Here is an 18,135-nt window from a genome sequence, read left to right on the forward strand (position 1 = left end):
TAATGATCTGCAGCAACAACAACAACGCCAGCCAAGCAAAGTTGTTTCACACTCAGATAAAAGCACGATGCTTCCTTACCCTCTCTGTATCTCACTCTCCATCTGTAGTTAAAGGTACCTAACAAAACGGAAACAGGTAATGACTGAGTCCAGTGAAGCAATTACAAGAGTGCTTGGTGGACATACAGGCAAAGCTTAGAACGCCTCCTGATGCATCCATCCACTCTTGTCCTTCGCTCAGCAAACGCTGACCCAGCCTCCCATGCCGAGGACACAGTGCTTAAGGGCAGAGCTCCTCCATGCTGTCCCAGAGCATTCGGGTCTGGCAGAAACTTTATGCGTTAAGGAAGGTATTGGGATAGAGATGTGATCCAAACATATCGTATGCGTGTATGAATAACTACAAACTCATTCTGTAATTAGTATGTATTAGTTACACTTTCAAAGAGTTGATATAGATTTATGGGGGTTAGGAAGGCAAAAATAGGCTATAATCCTCTTTTTCAAAAGAAACTATTATGGGCTTTTTTTTCTTCTCTTAATAGTGCTACTGTGAACAACCTCCAGGCAAAAGTGGATGCATTAGAAAAATCCAACACTAAATTGACAGAGGAGGTAAGTGTTTTGGAAACTATTTGACTTACAAAATTTAATAATGTATATTAGTGAAACCAAGCACTGCTATTATCTTGGACATGAAGGGTTGGCTTTTCAGATAAGAATTACTATAGAAATAACTTCTTGTCCTGGCTGTGTGGTCAGGACCTCATTTCCTCACTGGGATTATATAGCTGTGCTTTATATTGTTACATAATTATATATAATTATAATATATAGTATATAGCTAATTATGTGTTCTGTGTGTGATCAGTCTGTCTGGACAAGCCTGGAGTAAGTATCTAACATACACCATGATACTCAGAATTCAGGAGGCATTTTGGCCACTGTTGATGTGCTACAACTAGACAAAGACACATACACACACACACACACACACACACACACACCTTTTAGACATAGATTTTTCTGAAACACTTGTCTGTGTTCCAAGCAGGCCAGCTCCTGACCCCTATATTTTGTTTGCTCATGAGCACTGGTCAGAACACCAGTGAATCTACTTCTGTGTTGTCATACTTACTGTCATGTGCCCCTGACTAAGTTGGTCACTTGACTTCTGAAAAAGCCCAGTTCCCCCACTGGAAAGTGGGGGTACTTATACTTCCTCTTTCAACCCCACAATTGCACTGGAGATTAGGAAAGAATGCAAGTAGGAAAGCACTTAGAAAAATCCTTGTGTTTGACATCTGATTGGTGGACTTGTCTGTAGATGAGCCCATGTAGACATTTCATCAAGATCCCACGCACAGCCACCCAGATTGCAAAGCTCATTTGCTGTTCCTAATTGTCCTGTTAGATACAGTGACATCACCTTGGTTTAAATGACTAAGTGAGTAATGTGCTTGCTGTGCAAGCATGAGGTCCTGAGTTTGGATGCTCAGCACTTGTATAAAATCTGAGCACGGCAGCATGTGTTTGTAGCCCTCACCCTGGGGGTTGGACACAGGCAAATCCTGGGACCTCACTGGCCAGCCATTCTAAGCCAAAATATGAGCTTCAGTTTCCATGAGAGACCTTGTCTCAAAATAATGGAGAGAAACCTAAAGGAAGACTCTGGCCTCTGCACATGTGCGCTCAACACACAGACATGTGCACCCGTGCACACACCTAAAATAAAGTATTCACATTAAAGAATCAATATCATCTGGGCTTTATTTTTGTTTTATTTACTTGAAAGTTAGTTTACGTATGTTCCTCATCGGAACATTTATTTTTCTGAGACAGGATCTCATTTTGTAGCCTAAGCAAAAGAACTTACTTTCCCCAGCCTTCAGAATGCTGAGATTACAGGCATGCACCACGTGTCTGGTTTATAAGACCACTTTTAGTGGGCAATAGACAGCTTCCTTCAGATAGCTTCCTTTGCTATGGATTTGTAAGAATATTCAAGCCGAAAAATTATGTCTTAGCAGATCATAAATTATTTTATTTAATAGAAGAATAAAAGGATTCTGGTTTTGTTTTAATTTTGGTCAATAGCTTGCTGTTGCCAACAACAGAATAATTACCTTACAAGAAGAAATGGAGCGAGTTAAGGAAGAAAGCTCCTATCTACTGGAGTCCAGTCGGAAGGTAAAGCCTGCGTGGGTTCTAACACGTTGTGGGGAGGACTCTGGGAGTCACAGGGAGTCTTGGGGACACTGACACATCAAGCATGACTGACACATCAAGCCTGGACTCCGTGTGTAACTGAGAATGGGTACAGCTCACGGACGCCTGCACCCTTTGCTCTGCAGCAGCTCCTTAGCATTCAGCACAGCTTCTGTGTGTTTAGAGACTTGGAAAGGCTAATTCCAGCTCCTGTGTGTAGTGATTAAAATCTTAATAATGGAGCTGGAGAGGTGGACCCAAAGGACCTGGGTTCAATTCTCAGCTCCCACACCACAGCTCACCCCTGTCCCTAACTCCAGTTCTAGGTGAGATCCAATTTCCTCTTCTGCCCTCTAGGCACAGACATACATGCAGGCAAAACATTCATAGACATAAAATAATTTTTAACTATGATAATAAATAAACCATTATTTTTTACATTGTACTACTCCTTAAAGGTGAGTAGACTTATTATCTGTTTTCACAGGGAAAGAATTAGCATGCAAATGAATTCTCCTGATAACTTAATACCTTCAAAGACCAAGCTTTTTTGTTGGTTTATTTTTGCTCTATTTTTTTCAAGACAGGCTGTCCTCAAATTCTCTATGCAGACCATGCTGGTTTTGAATTCACAGGGTTCTGCTTGTCTCTGCCTTGCCAGTAATGGGATTAAAGTCACTGCAGCATCACTGCGCAGCCAAAGACCAAGCTTTTTATAGCTTTTTACATAGTGTAGTTTTGTAAACCTATTTATATCGCTCAGTTCTGTCTTACTTTTGTTTTGTTTTGTTTTGAGACACGGTTTCTCTGTGTAATCGTCACTGTCCTGGACTTGCTTTGTAGACCAGGCTGTCCTTAAACTCACATCTATCCACCTGCCTCTGCCTCCCGAGTGCTGGGATTAAAGGCGTGCAGCACCATGCCCAGCTTACTTTGTATTTTTATTGTTGTTTCAATTTGTGACAGAATCTTGCTGTGTGACCCAGATTGACTTCAAACTCTTGCCTCTGCCTCCCAGGTGCCAGGATTAAGGATAGGAGCCACTGTCCCCAGGTTTATGAGGTGCTAGGGATTGACTGCAAGGCTTCATGCAAGCCAGAGCAGTGCTCCACTGCATGCAGCATGCACTGCATCCTATTCCCTTGTTTTATCTGTTTGTTTCAGTGGCTAGGTGTTTGTTTTTGTTTTTGTTTTTAGACAGTGTCTCTTAGTCTGTAACTCAGGCTAGCCTCAGACTCTCAGCAGTCTTTTACCTCAGCCTGCACATGGCATGAGCCAGGACACATAGCTGTTATATTTTCCAAGACTGATTTGGGAAACTTCCGTCACCTAGTTTGATAACTTACTTTAGGGTTCTAAGTAAAGAAATAGCAAACTTCCAATTCAACATAAACCTTTAAACATACTCAACTTGAGTTTCTTTATTGTGTTTACTAATTTGGTATAGAGTCTTTAAATCCTTAAATATGTACTCTAATTTATCTTTTCAAGGGTCCTAAGCAAGACAGAACTGCAGATGGGCAAGCGCTGAGTGAAGCAAGAAAACACTTAAAGGAGGAGACACAGTTACGACTGGTAAACGTCCTTAAGTTCTAGTAGCTAGGCTACATGGGAAGGCTGCCTCCTGGGAGGCTTCATCTGCTGAGCAAGGGCTGGACTCTCAGTGATGCTCCTCCGTGTTTTTACAAATCCTCAAAACCGATTTCTTGCCCCTGCCCATACACACTTTTTTTGAGGCAGGGTCTTACTGTGTGGCTCTGACTGGCCTGGAATTTACAGAGATCCACCTTCCTCTGCCTCTACAGTGCTGGGATTAGAGGCATGCACCACCGCGCCAGCTCTTTTTAACCCATATTCCTCACAAAGCTAAAGCTTTCCTAGAACTCTCAACAGCAACGTTGTCAAGCCTCATCCTTTCACTTTTACACTTTAGAATACAGGAACATTGAGTGTATTGAGTGTATTTTGGTTTTTTGTGACAAGCTCACAAAGCCCAGGCTGCTGGCCTCAAGCTTGCAATCCTCCTGCCTTATAATCCTCGGGGACCACAGGTGTGCGCTCTGGTATCCTGCTAGAGCTTAACTATGCAGTACTTACCCCTGCCTCAAACCTCACCCCTACAGACTCTCTAATGCATGCATGTCCACAGAGGCCGCTGTCCTTTCTTTTTGCAAATCAAAGGTCAGAGAGAATGATGCTTTTTGTTGTTGTTGTTCTGTTTTGACACAAGGTTTCTCTTTGCAGCCCTGGCTGTCCTGGAATCACTATGTTCCAGGCTGGCTTCAAACTCAAGACATCTGCCTGCCTCTGCCTCCTTAGTACTGGGATTAAAGGCATGCATCACTACTGCCTGGAGAATTATACTTTTAGGTTTTACTTTTATTTCTGAGTTTATTGTTCCTCCTAGATATAAATGGAAAGATTATCCAGTATTATTAAAATATACATGCATGTATAAGTATATAGGAATGCTATTCCTATAACAGATTATTAATATTAGTATATTAGTAACCCCTAGTATTTATGTATTAACTTCTCCTGAAAGTCAGACAACATGAAAAACCACAGAACCCCACTATAAGCTCTGCAGTATCTCTAAGAATGTGGAAATATTAAAATGAGAGGTGCTTTAATTTGTACTAAGAAGTTACTCCAAGTTAAGAGTACATGGAAGAAATTGAGGTTTTTCTGAAAATACAGCCTTCTCAATGTGCTTAAAATAACTAACATTTACTGTCTATTTGTAAATTAGATATTAAAATGCTTCCCATAAGAAGTATCCTAGGAATAATATCAGCATGAGGTAGTATGATCCATTTTTATCATAACCATTTAAAGAGTAAACACAAGATACAGAACTTGAAAGTTGTCATATGTGGGATCACACTTGAAGAGATACGAAGCTAAGTAAGATGACCAAGGTGTGCCCTGGGCACAGCCTAAATGCAGAACTCCAGTCTACGTGCCGGCTAAATAATGCTGCTGCGGTTATGGTAGAAACTTCAGTGATAAACTTTCACTCAGCCATATCAACCAGTCCCAGGAACTGAATTGTTATCCCAGGGTCGAAGAGCATCTCAGCTATATCAAGAACACCCAAGCAAATGTTCCTCCTCTTAATCCTAATAGTTACTGATCTCCACCTCCTCTCTCTCTTTTGGGAGGGGGCCAGGGGTTGGAGACAGGGTTTCTCTGTGTAGCCTTGGCTGTCTTGGATTTGCTTTGTAGACCAGGCTGGCCTTGAACTCACAGTGATCCACCTGCCTCTGCCTCCTAAGTGCTGGGATTAAAGGCGTGCGCCACTACACACGGCTCTAATTATTGGTGTCTCTTAAACGAAACACCCTTTGAATCTTCTGCCAAAATAGTCAGCATTAAGGGTTCTTGTCTACCTTTGCTTGTGAAGTGCGCAGTATTTTCTTACTTGAGGAAAGGGTCTAAGCAGTTTCATTGCCTTTGGGACAGGATGTTGAGAAGGAGCTGGAGCTCCAGATCAGCATGAGGCAGGAGATGGAGCTGGCTATGAAGATGCTGGAGAAGGATGTCTGTGAGAAGCAGGATGCCCTGGTGTCTCTGCGGCAGCAGCTGGATGACCTGCGGGCTCTCAAGCATGAGCTTGCCTTTAAGCTGCAGGTAGGGGAACTCCTGATGCTGCCCTGAAGCTCTCTGGGGCTATAGACTCTGACTTCACACACCAGGAGAAAGGGTCTATCTTCCTGTGACACTAGCTGCCCATAAACAAATACTCAGACTGTCATAAAATTCTCTGCTGTTATTCTTGAAATTCATGGCCATCGTTCACATAGTAAAGAGAGAATCAAATTCTTTTTCTTTTCTTTTTCTTCTTCTTCTTCTTCTTCTTCTTCTTCTTCTTCTTCTTCATCATCATCTTCTTTTTCTTCCTCCTCTTTCTCTCTTCTCTCTTCTCTTTTCTCTCTTCTTCTTCTTCCTCTCTCTCTCTCTCTCTCTCTCTCTCTCAGTTTGTGTTTTGAGACAGGGTTTCTCTGTGTAGCCTTGGCTGTCCTAGACTCACTTTGTAAACCAGGCTGACCTTGAACTCACAGAGATCTGCCAGCCTCTGTCTCCCAAGTGCTGGGATTAAAGGCATGCACCACCACGCCCAGCTTCTCTCTCTCTTTTTTTTTAAGCATCTATGTTGGCTAGTTTTAGGTCAACTTGACATAAATGTCATTCTGGAAGAGGAAACCTCAAATGAGAAAATGCCCCCAGCAATTGGCCAGGTGGCATTGGTCAAATCCATGGTACATTTTCTTCATGGATATGGGAGGGCTCAGCTCACTGTGAATGGTGCCACTGTGGCTGTGAGAAAGCAAGAGGAACAGCCTTCCTCCATGGCCTCTGTTTCTGCCTCCAGCTTCCTGCTCTGACTTCTCTTAATGATGGACTGAGAAGGTGAAATAAGCCCTTTTCTCCCCGACTTGCTCTGGGCCATGATAAACAGTAATAGAAACCCTAAGACAGTATCAAAATATGGGTTTCTCTTTTATTTAAGATTTATTTTATTTTTATGTCTGTCTGTGGGTCTGTGTATATGAGTCCAGGTGTCCACAGAGGCCAGAGGTGTCAGATCCCGGAACTGGAAGTAAGGGGTTTATGAGCTAGGAATCAAATTCAGGCCTTTTGCAAGAGTAGTATGTGCCCTTAATTACTGAGCCATATCTCTAGCTCAAAATAGGGTTGCTTTGTTTGTTTGTTTTACTTTTCCTTTGTTTAAAAATACTATTTATGAGCCTGGAGAGATGGCTCAGAGGTTAAGAGCACTGACTGCTCTTCCAGAGGACCTGGGTTCAATTCCAGCACCCACATGGCAGCTCACAACTGTCTGTAACTTCAAGATCTGACACCTTCATACAGACATACATTCAGACAAAACACAAGTGCACTTAAAATAAAAAATAAATAAAATTTTTTAAAATACTATTTATTTTTATCTTCTGTATATGGTTGTTGCATCACATGGGTGCCTAACTGTGCTGACAGAGGTCAAAAGATGGCATCAGATCCCACTGAGATGGAGTTACAGATGGTTGTGAGCTACTATCTGGGTGCTGGGAGTTGAACCCCAGCGCTTTACAAGAGCAGCAAGTGCTCTTAACTATTGAGCCAACTCTCCAACCCCAAATAGGGGTTGTTCTTAATGATATTTTTGTGTGCATATTTATCATTGAAATTTGTATTCATTTTCTTCATGTCTCATTCCCTCTTCTTACTTATATATTAGATAAGTAATATATATTTAAATCTAAGTTCCACATAAGAGGACATGTAATGTTTGTCTTTTTCTTCCTCCCCGTTGTCCTCTTTCCTCTTGTCCCCACTTCTTCCTACCTTCCTCTCCCCACCTAGTTCTCTTCCTACTTTTATATTGAATTTTTCTTTCATATAATATTTAAATATATTTTTGTTTGGTTTTTTTTTGAGACAGGGTTAATCTGTGTAGCTAAATCTGTTTTAATGTGTTTAATATAAATATTTGTATCCTATAACTTCTCCTCTGCCGTGTAGCACGTCAGCTGAATTGTAAATTGCATTGGATCTTTAATGGACATGATAAATTGATGAGCTTTCTGATACTGTAACAAACTTCATATAATAATACTTATTTTAGCAAAAATACTTCTTGGCTTTTTTTTTTCTACTTGGAAGTTAACTGATATACAAATGTACGGCACTTCCATTTATTTCCTGTTTGCCATTATAATTAAAATATGTATACTAAAATCTCTATAATTCTTTTCTAATAGAGTTCAGACCTAGGTGTAAAACAGAAAAGTGAATTAAACAGTCGCTTGGAAGAAAAGACCAATCAGATGGCTGCCACCATTAAACAACTGGAGCAAAGGTAAAAGTGCTATTTCTGATATGACTTACAGTACTGGAAATGCTGTGAATATGTTCAGCAAAGGAAAATAGAGGACATTTATCCAGCCCAAATCATATACGTTGGTTGCATCTTATCTGTGTGTGTTCCACAATGTTCCTAAAACACTGTTACGAGTGGTCTATATAACAGACAGGCTGACATAACAGAATCTCAGACCCCTCCGCCCTTCCAGCCCTCTACACCTTCACCCCTTCACCCCTTCACCCCTTCACCCCTCCACAGAGAACTGCAGGCGCCTAGCAACAACTGAGAGGGGCCGAGATAGTCAGCCCCAGGGATGAGCCCCCAACTGGGTATCAAATGCCAAGTGGTCAGTTCTAAAATCCGGCTCATACAAGCAACACAAAACAGACTCAGCAGGGAGTGTGTGTGTGTGTGTGTGTGTGTGTGTGTGTGTGTGTGTGTGTGAGACAATAAGAAAGAGACCATGAGTTTGAGAGGGAGTAAGGGGGGCACAGTAGAGGCTGGAGGGAGGAAAAGAAAGGCAAGAATATGTTATTATATTTTAATTAATTTTTAAGCTAAAAAATGGTTTGTATTTAGGGAATTTCATGCTAGACTTGGTTAAAGAGTGAGACCCTCTCTATATAAATAGTGTTTGTCATTGTATAGTTTTGTTTGCCAGTAAAGCCTTTACATAATTTTATACTAGGTGAGGTAGGGATTCTGAGAAAGGCAGATGTCGTACAAGAATCAGTCATGGCTTTCTCTCTCGTCTTTAGCTTTTTCTATCTTCTCTGTCATCTCCCTCTGTCTTTCTCCTGAGTGGCACCTCCAGTGTGTCCGTCCTCTGATCTCCACCTATGGAGTCTGGGGCTTTCTTGTTGTGTTTTTTGTTTGTTTGTTTGTTTGTTTATTTGTTTGTTTTTGAAGACAGAGTTTCTATGTATATCCTTGGCTGCCCTGGACTTGCTTTGTAGACCAGGCTGGCCTCAAACACAGCGATCTGCCTGCCTCTGCCTTCTGAGTGCTGGGATTAAGGTGTGCATCACCATGCCAGCTCGGAGTCTGGGGTTTTCATCTTCTGTTAGATCCTACCCAACAGTACTTGCAATTGGCGTCTTATCTTCTGAGAGCGTAAGCTCCTGCACTTAGTAACTAATTTTTCCGTCTCTGCCACAGTTCTTGAATGTATGTGGCATAAGCTGACATATGAATGAATGAATGAATGAATGAGTGAATGAATGAATGAGTGAGTGAGTGAATGGGATGGACGACTTCCTTCCAATTAGTCTTCACCAGGGAGGGAGTGTCTAAACAGCAGAGCATATTAATGTTAATACTAAAGTTAATTGTAAACTTAGAAATAATATTGAAGCCTTTGGAGTGATTGATACTGCTCTGACTGATAGATGAACAACAAATCTATTTATATAGCAGATTATTCAATTGCTTGTTGATAAGCACTGATACACTATCATTTAATAAACTGATATTTATGTCCATATGCTGTGCTTTTGAAGTGTTTGAAACTGTGTTCCTCGGTGAGTTTTTACTTGGCTCTTAAGGCCAACAGAGCTGAAATAATGACTCATCTGACTTACTTTCTTACTGTCTTTGTTTCCTATGTATCCATTTTCTCATTACCCTTCTAACTCATTTTTTATTTTTATTTTATTAAGTGAAAAAGATTTGGTGAAACAGGCAAAGACCTTAAATAGTGCAGCAAATAGACTAATCCCAAAGCATCATTAGACATTTTGCAGTGATCACCTCACGAGTCTGATGCTACAAACTAACTATAAAGGAAGAAATCTGAGATTCCTACATTTAAGCTCCGATTCTATATCAAATATCACCCAAATTTGACCTTGAATTTGCTGGACTTAAAAAAAAAATAGTTGGATATATAGGTTGGGTTTTGTTGTTGTTGCTGCTGTTGTTATCACCTAACCCCCCACCCCCACCCCCACCCCCACCCCATCCTGACCCCCAGACTTAGAAATTTTGGTATGGTCCCTCATTAAATACCAAATAAACTTTGAGAAATATTTCTGAGTTGAACAGTAAATCAAAAGACCATATTTAGGAAGCCTGGGAGCAGAAGCACTGTACCTGTGTGCTTGATGGTGGTCGTGCTCAGTCGGCCCCTGTGTCCGCACCGGCCAGCCTGCGCTCTGCAGGGTAACGGCGTGCAGCTGTCACCTGATGACCTTGGACTCCTCTAAAATAGCTGTCTCTTAGGCCGTGACCCCTCCTCTCTTGCCTTGTGTAGGTTTAATCCCCAGCCCAAGTACTTAGTATTTCATTACAGTTCTATTTTCAGTAACCAAGACTGCTTGCAATTTATTGTTGCCTTTGTGATTTTTGGACAAAAAAAAAAAAAAAGTAGCACCCTTGCATTTCTTTAAAGTACTTAGAAACAAAGTAGTACTTAGGTAGCTCTTAATATCACCGCGTGGAAGCTTGAGAAACCCTTCTTAACATGTGTCATCTTCTACCTCTGCCCGTCTCTGTCATTTTTACTTACTCCTTAGGTAGCTCAGAGAGAAGAATTTAATACAAATAACGATTTTCCAATCTTCCCTGCATCCCTACTGGAATAGTGAGGCCACAGTGTAGTCACGAGTCACGACTTCCCGCCTGTCATCCTCCCCTGGAACACGTGCCCAAGAGCTTCTTTCACTGTTTTTATAACGGGAATTTGCTAAAGTTTCTGGGAGACTAATCTAGTTACTAAAGAAATTTCCAAATGAGAAATAAATAATACACTGGCATTATTGTTTAGTAGCAAAATAAAAGTCCTCAATAGATAGCCACAAGCAATACTAGCAGGGCTTCTTTTTCTAAGTGACCACAGACCTAACCCTTTCTAGGCTCTACATTGTATATAATCTTATAAATACTTTGATTTTTAAAAAAAAAACAACAACTATTTTTGATTTGGGGAGGCAGGCTTTTATACCCATGAGCCTTTACTCCATCCAGCTGTCTTGGTACAATGCCCAGGGTTTTGTTCCATGTTTTCTGTCCCTCCATCTGGCATGCTATATAGCATTGCCTGTGCTAAGGGAGAGGCAAAGGTAAATCCCTTTGCTTCCAACTCTTCAAATTCTTCACTTTCTTGGCACACTACAATTACGAGTACAACAGAGTCCATGTGTTTTTCTGGGTCCTCAAAGGGCCTGTGTTAGAGCCAACTTCATGGAGGAGCCTGTGCCCTTGACCTCCTTTTAATTCTTAGGTTTTTGCACCTGTATAAATAAAGCTCCTGCTGCATTCTGCTGCTCACCAGCCTTTTACGGCGGTGAGTCGCCTTCTACATGAGCATCTAAAGAGAATAATCAAATCAATAAAAGTTAGATCGACACTTAGCATGCCTCTAAACTCTATTATAGAAAGTCTCAACTATCTCGCCTTCTGAGACATGGCTCTTTATAGGTGCAAAGTTATAGGGCATTTACAAGAAAGCATCCATGAGAATCTTCCAAGGAATATAGTCAGGAGTCTTACAAGTTCTTTGTCTGCTTGGTCACACACCACCTCATAGGAATGCAGAGGAAAGAGAGGCAGGCTTTCACAGAGGCGTGTCCTTGTGAGTAAGGGATGCCATAGGAAGTCCTTCTGCTTCCTGTGGCCCAAGGAAGGAGCAGGAAGTTGTGGTACTGCACGCCCCAGCTGTGTGTGGAAGACAGAAGGATGAAATACCAGAGTGTTAGGAGAGAAAGACGGCGGCTTCAACGTCAATTACTGTGTACTTGAGGGTGGCTCTGGAAATGGAATTCCAAAAAGTGATGTCTTGTTGTTGATCATCTAATGGCTGTAAACTGTAGTACTAGAATAAAAAAAAAAATAGAAAATCAGCTTTTCCTCTGCCTGATTCACCTTCATCTTGCTTTTCTTTAGAGTTTGTTTCTTCTCCATCTTTTTCCCCCATCATATTTTCTTCCCGTGTCCTGCATATTTTCCCCCGTCTCCCCATACTTTCTTCCTTGGGTTGTTTTATTTTTGTGTTTGTGAACGTGGTCTTCCTCCCCACCATGGCTTTTGTTTTTATCACAAGTTCATGTGGCTCACACCCAGATTGCGCCAGGCTGAGAGAGGCCGCCAGGCTGCCGAGTCGGACAACCGGCTCTTCAAGCGGGACTTTGGAGACAAGATCAACAGTCTGCAGCTGGAAGTGGATGCGCTCACCAGGCAGCGGTGACCGGGGCAGCGTGGCCAGCGGGATGGTGGTGGTGGGCACTGCAGAGGCGCAACAGCAAGGAGGGAGTCAGGTCTTGAGCCATCCTGGCTCAGTCTTTCCGGTGTCCTGTACGAACAGTGGGAAGCCAGAAACCTTGACATGTATGCACAGCCCAAAATGCACGCAGCATCCTGTGATTACATCATCTGGAGCTGGCTGCTGGACATGGTGACGCAGGCCTAAAGTCTCAGCTGGGACAGGAGGAGCCCAAAGCCAGCTGGGGCCATACATAGTGGTATTCTTGTCTTCAAAAACAAAAAACGAAAAGAGGATTAGAGTCCAAGTTCCCAAATATTTAAAATTAATATCTAATACAATGTTAATGATAATGGTTAATGTCTCCTACAGTGTGTTGTATACTTTTCAGAACACGTCACACACTGACGTTCCTAATGTTTTAGCATCAATCCTTTTATTAGATGATGTCATTCCTACTTTCAGAAGGAATTAGGGTGTCTCAGGTTCAGGGTGTCTGAGCTCACACTATTAAGCTAGTAAGTGGTTATATTGTCCCTTTAAAAACTTGTTTCTCAAGCTGGGGAGATGGTTCAGCAGTTAAGAGCACTGGCTGCTCTTCCAGAGGTCCAGAGTTCAATTCCCAACACCTACATGGTGGCTCACAGCCATCTATAATAAGATCTGGTGCCCTCTTCTGGCATGCAGGCACACATATGAATAGAACATTGTATACATAATAATAAATAAATAAGTCTTTTTTTAAAGAAGCCTATTTCTGTACTGAACCCTAAGTCCTCTCTTAGGCCATCTAAGCCATGGATGCACTGTGGTGCTAAGGCCATTGACTGCAAGTAAAGAAGTGTAGCTGTAAACCACAAAGCCACCAAGGCCACCGAGGGGCTTGGGGATAGGGTGTGTGGGAACCAAGCACGTAACTATAGAGACTAGCCAAATAATAAGAAACAGAAATGTAATACCTGTCCTCTCATGATGTGTCTTACTAAAAACCTAAAATTGCTCCCATTTGATTGTAGCCCGTATATTGTCAGTCAGGTAACTGCTACTATTTATTAAGAATTAGCATAAAATAGGGGAGGGGAGTAAGGGGAAAATGGGAGGGAGGGAGGAATGGGAGGATACAAGGGAGGAGATAGCCATTGAGATGTAATATGAATAAATTAATAAAATAAAATTTAAAAAAAGAATTAGCATAAAATAATTGACCTACTGGAGCTGGGTGAGCCTTACGTGGATTCCAAATTGACAGAGAATAAACAGGTTTTACATGTCCTCGCATGACTAGTTTGACTGTATTCTGGTATTTTACAGCTTGGTTGTCCATATATTTCTGGTAACTTTATCAGGCATTAAAACCTAATTGCTAGGGGGCTGGAGAGATGGCCCAGAGGTTAAGAGCACTGCCTGTTCTTCTGAAGGTCCTGAGTTCAATTCCCAGCAACCACATGGTGGCTCACAACCTACACACTCACTATAGGTGGCCTCTTATGGCATGCAGGTGTACATGCAAGCAAAACACTTTATACATAATAAATAAATAAATCTTTTAAAAAAAACTAATTGCTAGTCGGGCGTGGTGGTGCACACCTTTAATCCCTGCACTCGGGAGGCAGAGGCAGGCAGATCGCTGTGAGTTCAAGGCCAGCCTGGTCTACAAAGTGACTCCAGGACAGTCAAGGCTACACAGAGAGACCCTGTCTCGAAAAACCAAAAGAAAAAAAAAACTAATTGCTAAACTTGAAGGAAAACTTTAGCATTATTTTGAATATATGAATACAGAAATCATAATTTTCAGCCTTTCTTCTCTCTTCTAACCAGGACTCAGCTTGAATTAGAACTGAAACAAGAAAAAGAGAAGAAGACGCCGAAGCCAGAGCCCCGCACGGTACCGTGTGTCCTTTGCTCGCTTGCTTTATCCCTGCTGCACGTTCCGGGCTGGCTTGCAGGTCCCTCAGGTCTGTCGCAGCCCACATGCTAAGCAGGTTGCTGGGAATGGACGAGAGTGAGATCCTGAGCTGCCCTCTGAGGTGATCTCCGGCTTGCTCCGTTCGGGAAAGAAAGCGAATCTTTTCCTTTGGATTGTTCAGTAAAACTCCTGTGCACCCTAGTACACACAGCCCTGCTGCTGGTACAGGAAGCCCTGCAGCAGACTCTCCTCAGCTGCCAGTTTGTTTCTTTGGGGCCTAGGACCTTCTTTTAGAACGAGAAGAAACTAGAATCACAAAAGGGAGCATAGTGTACAATAATGGTTAAAGGGTGGGACTTTGAGCTGGCTGTGGTGGCACATCTGTTTAATCCCAGCACTCGGGGGCAGAGGCAGACAGATGTCTGTGAGTTCGAAGCCAGCCTGATCTACAAAGGAAGTCCAGAAAAGCCAAGGCTACCCAAAGAAACCCTGTCTCAAAAAACCAGAGAGAGAGGGGAGTGGGAAAGAGGGAGAGAGAGAGAGAGAGAGAATATGGAACTTTGTGTACAACAGCCTTGAAAAGTCTCTAGCACCTGCAGGAGAAAGGAGCCAAAATTCTACAAGATCATCTATGGGACAAGGGACAGAGCTAGCATCTAGAAATGATGCAGTCTAAAAGGCAGGAGACACTTCTGTTCTATTCAGAGGAGTAAGCACCTTATATTACAATGTAAGACACCATAGGGTATATTTTTGTATTTTGTACAGAACAAGCTGCTAATTTGCTGCAAAATACAAAGGAATGGTGAATAGAAGTTAGTTAAGCAGTACACATTGCTGTTTGAAATGTGCAAACACCCACCATGCAGTGTGCTCTTCACCACTTAACTGAGTGCACATAAATCCAAAGGACATAGGAAGGTCTGCCTGTCTTGCTTTACTTTCCCAGGCAGGCTGTAAGTTTCACAGTCTTGATTTGCCCTGACTAGCGCTTCTTGGAGGGTCAGTGTTACCCTGACCCCTGGTCCATTGCCATTCCGAGCAGGAAACTCACTTGAGTCCAGGAGTCATTGGCAGTGGTGCAGCTACATGCGTGTCTGGAGGACCACACGTGCACGTGCATAGTCTGTGCTGGCTTCAGGCAGTTTTTCAGAGAAAAGTCAGGATAGAGATAGTTTTCCTAAGAACCAGCATTCCTTTAGCCCATAGAGGAAGCCGTTCCTTTGGATTTTATTTCAATTTCAGAAAATAAAAGAAATGCTCCAGAAAGAACTATTTCTAAACTTTATCAGAATGATTTAATAACTACTTGGTGTGGAGTATGCGGAAACTGGTTTGGAAGTTAAGTCCTTTATCTAAAAGAGAGAGAAAGCAAGATATTATTTTTCTACGCAAGATGAAACATATAGAAGAAACCTATGATGTCTTCACCGTTTAGCGTTCTGAATAATTAACTAATTGAGCTGTTTTCTTTAGCAGGATGGGAAGCACAAAATTGAAGAGGAGAATGTTAAACTAAAGAAGCCGCCAGAAGAAAGCCACAGGTGTTTGTAATGCGTGTTAAGCTACTAAAGTCATTTTGGGGTCGAAGGGCAGCTCGTACAGACAGACACTGAGAGGGCAGCTCCTGTAGACGGACACTGAGAGGGCAGCTCCTGTAGATGGACACTGAGAGGGCAGCTCCTGTAGACGGACACTGAGAGGGCAGCTCCTGTAGACGGACACTGAGAGGGCAGCTCCTGTAGACGGACACTGAGAGGGCAGCTCCTGTAGACGGACACTGAGAGGGCAGCTCCTGTAGACGGACACTGAGAGGGCAGCTCCTGTAGACAGACACTGAGAGGGCAGCTCCTGTAGACGGACACTGAGAGAGCAGCTCCTGTAGACAGACACTGAGAGGGCAGCTCCTGTAGACGGACACTGAGAGAGCAGCTCCTGTAGACGGACACTGAGAGGGCAGCTCCTGTAGACAGACACTGAGAGGGCAGCTCCTGTAGACGGACACTGAGAGAGCAGCTGCTGTAGACGGACACTGATTTGTGAAGTAGGATGGCAGTTAAAGGGAAGCTAGGAGACGCTGAAGTAAGTAGCATGCCAGCCAAGTCACAGGAGGGCCAACCTGCCTGTCTGCCCGCCCTCCTTTCATTAATCAATCCCTTAACTGTTTAAATCAGTTAAAGAGATTACTTCTCAGCTGAGTGTAATACTTGACACCTGTAGTCCCAGCCCTTGGATGAGTGAATCAGGGTGCTATGAATTCAAGGCCAACATGGGTTATACTGTGATACCCTGTTCCCCACCCTACACACACACACACACACACACAACACATATATATGTATATATGTTTATATATAATCTTTATTGAATCAGGATCCCAAGAAAATAAATACTATAATCCTTAGGTTTGTAGGTGAGCATGAGTTTGACTTGTTTCCACTCATCCTGCCAAGTTTGAGATAAACATCCTCATTCCTTTTGTTTTATTTCTTCTTCCCCTTAAAGGTCTCAACTTGCCTTCATTCCTGTTTTTTTAACTTTCATCTGATCTGCTTACTATTAAAACCATAGGCTTCCTAGGTTGGTGGCACACATCCTTAATCCCAGCACTTGGGAGGCAAAAGTAGGCAGATCTCTGATTTGGAAGCCAGCCTGGTCTACAAAGCGAGTTCCAGGACAGCCAAGACTACACAGAGAAACCCTGTCTTGAAAAAAAAACAAAAATAAAACAAAAAAGGAAGAAAGAAAAGCATAGGCCCTAACTTTTAACAATAACTTTATCAGCTTAGAAATAAAATATTATGCTATTGCATGCAAAACAAAGAAAGTCCAATTATCTAGCATTCTAGAAAAGTAAAGCCATAGAAAATCACTGTTTGGCTGGGATGGTGGTGCACGCCTTTAATCCCAGCACTTGGGAGGCCAAGGCAGGTGGATCTTTGTGAGTTTGAGGGCAGCCTGGTTTTCAGAGCTCCTAGACAGCCAGGGATAAAACAGAGAAACACCGTGTAGGGAAGAAAAAAAGAAAGAAAGAAAGAAAGAAAGAAAGAAGAAAATCACTGTTTGCCATGAATTGGAAGACAAGGGTAAGGAGGTAGATGATAGAGAATTTTCTATAGGGCAGTAAGATACAGTAAATGATACAGTCATGTGAGCTAGAACAGTGCTGCTAATCTAAGCCCAAACACTGCAGAACACTGGGGTAACTGGAGTAGACTTTAGGGGGTTGGGTTGGGTTGGTTTTTCAAGACAGGGTTTCGTTTTGTAGCCCTGGCCTCCAACTCAGAGATCCCCCTGCCTCTGCCTACCGAGTGTTGAAATTATCAAAGGCATGCATCACTACTCCCAGCTCCAGTCTTGTTATTTTTAATTCCTTTATCTCTGTGACATTGTGGCAACTTGTAGGAGCTGTCTCAGTCAGAACTGCCAGCACAGAGTACGGGAGTGTTAACAGGGAGCCTTGTTCTCTGGAGCCTTGGTCCTCTGCATCTCGGCCCAAGATCACAAGACCCACTGTAGCTGTACTGCATTTTCACGGAATGAGAGTAGGCTCTCAGCAAGCTGATAAAAAGTTCACCGTGTGATTTTACATGGCGGTCTCGTGACTGACTCATTTATTTCCTTGATTAGTTTCCTAGAGCTTCCATTTTAAGAGTATTTAGGGAAGGTAGGCAAATAGATAACATATAATAATGAGTAGATTCCCATAATGTCAGATATAATAAAGCTTTAACAATATATGGTTAATGAGCCATTGGAGTTTTACATGTTACAAAACAAATACTATTTTCTAGGTAATAAAAAGGAAAGATAAAATATAACTCTCTATATATTTCTGAGTCAGAGCTGTGATGTATTTCAAGGATCAGATAGAGTCTAGCAAAAGATGTAACCAGAGCCAGGCACAGTGCATGCCTATAATCCCAGCACGTGGGGAGGCAAAGACAGGTGAGA

The 18,135-nt window shown here is 42.4% G+C and overlaps 1 protein-coding gene across 12 annotated transcripts in view; it reads left to right on the top strand.

The window, feature by feature from the left end:
- RUFY3 (RUN and FYVE domain containing 3) overlaps positions 1 to 18,135 on the top strand; it is a 78,545-nt gene that overhangs the window by 54,650 nt on the left and 5,760 nt on the right. For 6 of the 12 annotated variants that reach the window (XM_084758177.1, XM_084758187.1, XM_084758181.1 and 3 more), the window contains 8 exons: positions 546 to 615; positions 2,098 to 2,190; positions 3,700 to 3,783; positions 5,674 to 5,841; positions 7,974 to 8,071; positions 12,137 to 12,256; positions 14,094 to 14,160; positions 15,661 to 15,725. In XM_084758177.1, coding sequence (XP_084614303.1) covers positions 546 to 615; positions 2,098 to 2,190; positions 3,700 to 3,783; positions 5,674 to 5,841; positions 7,974 to 8,071; positions 12,137 to 12,256; positions 14,094 to 14,160; positions 15,661 to 15,725 — 765 coding nt within the window. Of the gene's footprint in view, positions 1 to 545; positions 616 to 2,097; positions 2,191 to 3,699; positions 3,784 to 5,673; positions 5,842 to 7,973; positions 8,072 to 9,735; positions 11,917 to 12,136; positions 12,257 to 14,093; positions 14,166 to 15,660; positions 15,728 to 18,135 lie in introns of those variants that run through there. The other 6 variants (XM_084758178.1, XM_084758179.1, XM_084758180.1 and 3 more) reach the window with 4 other exon arrangements.

The sequence above is a fragment of the Acomys minous genome, assembly GCF_964271855.1.
Source record: "Acomys minous genome assembly, chromosome: 15".
Classification (NCBI taxonomy): domain Eukaryota; kingdom Metazoa; phylum Chordata; class Mammalia; order Rodentia; family Muridae; genus Acomys; species Acomys minous.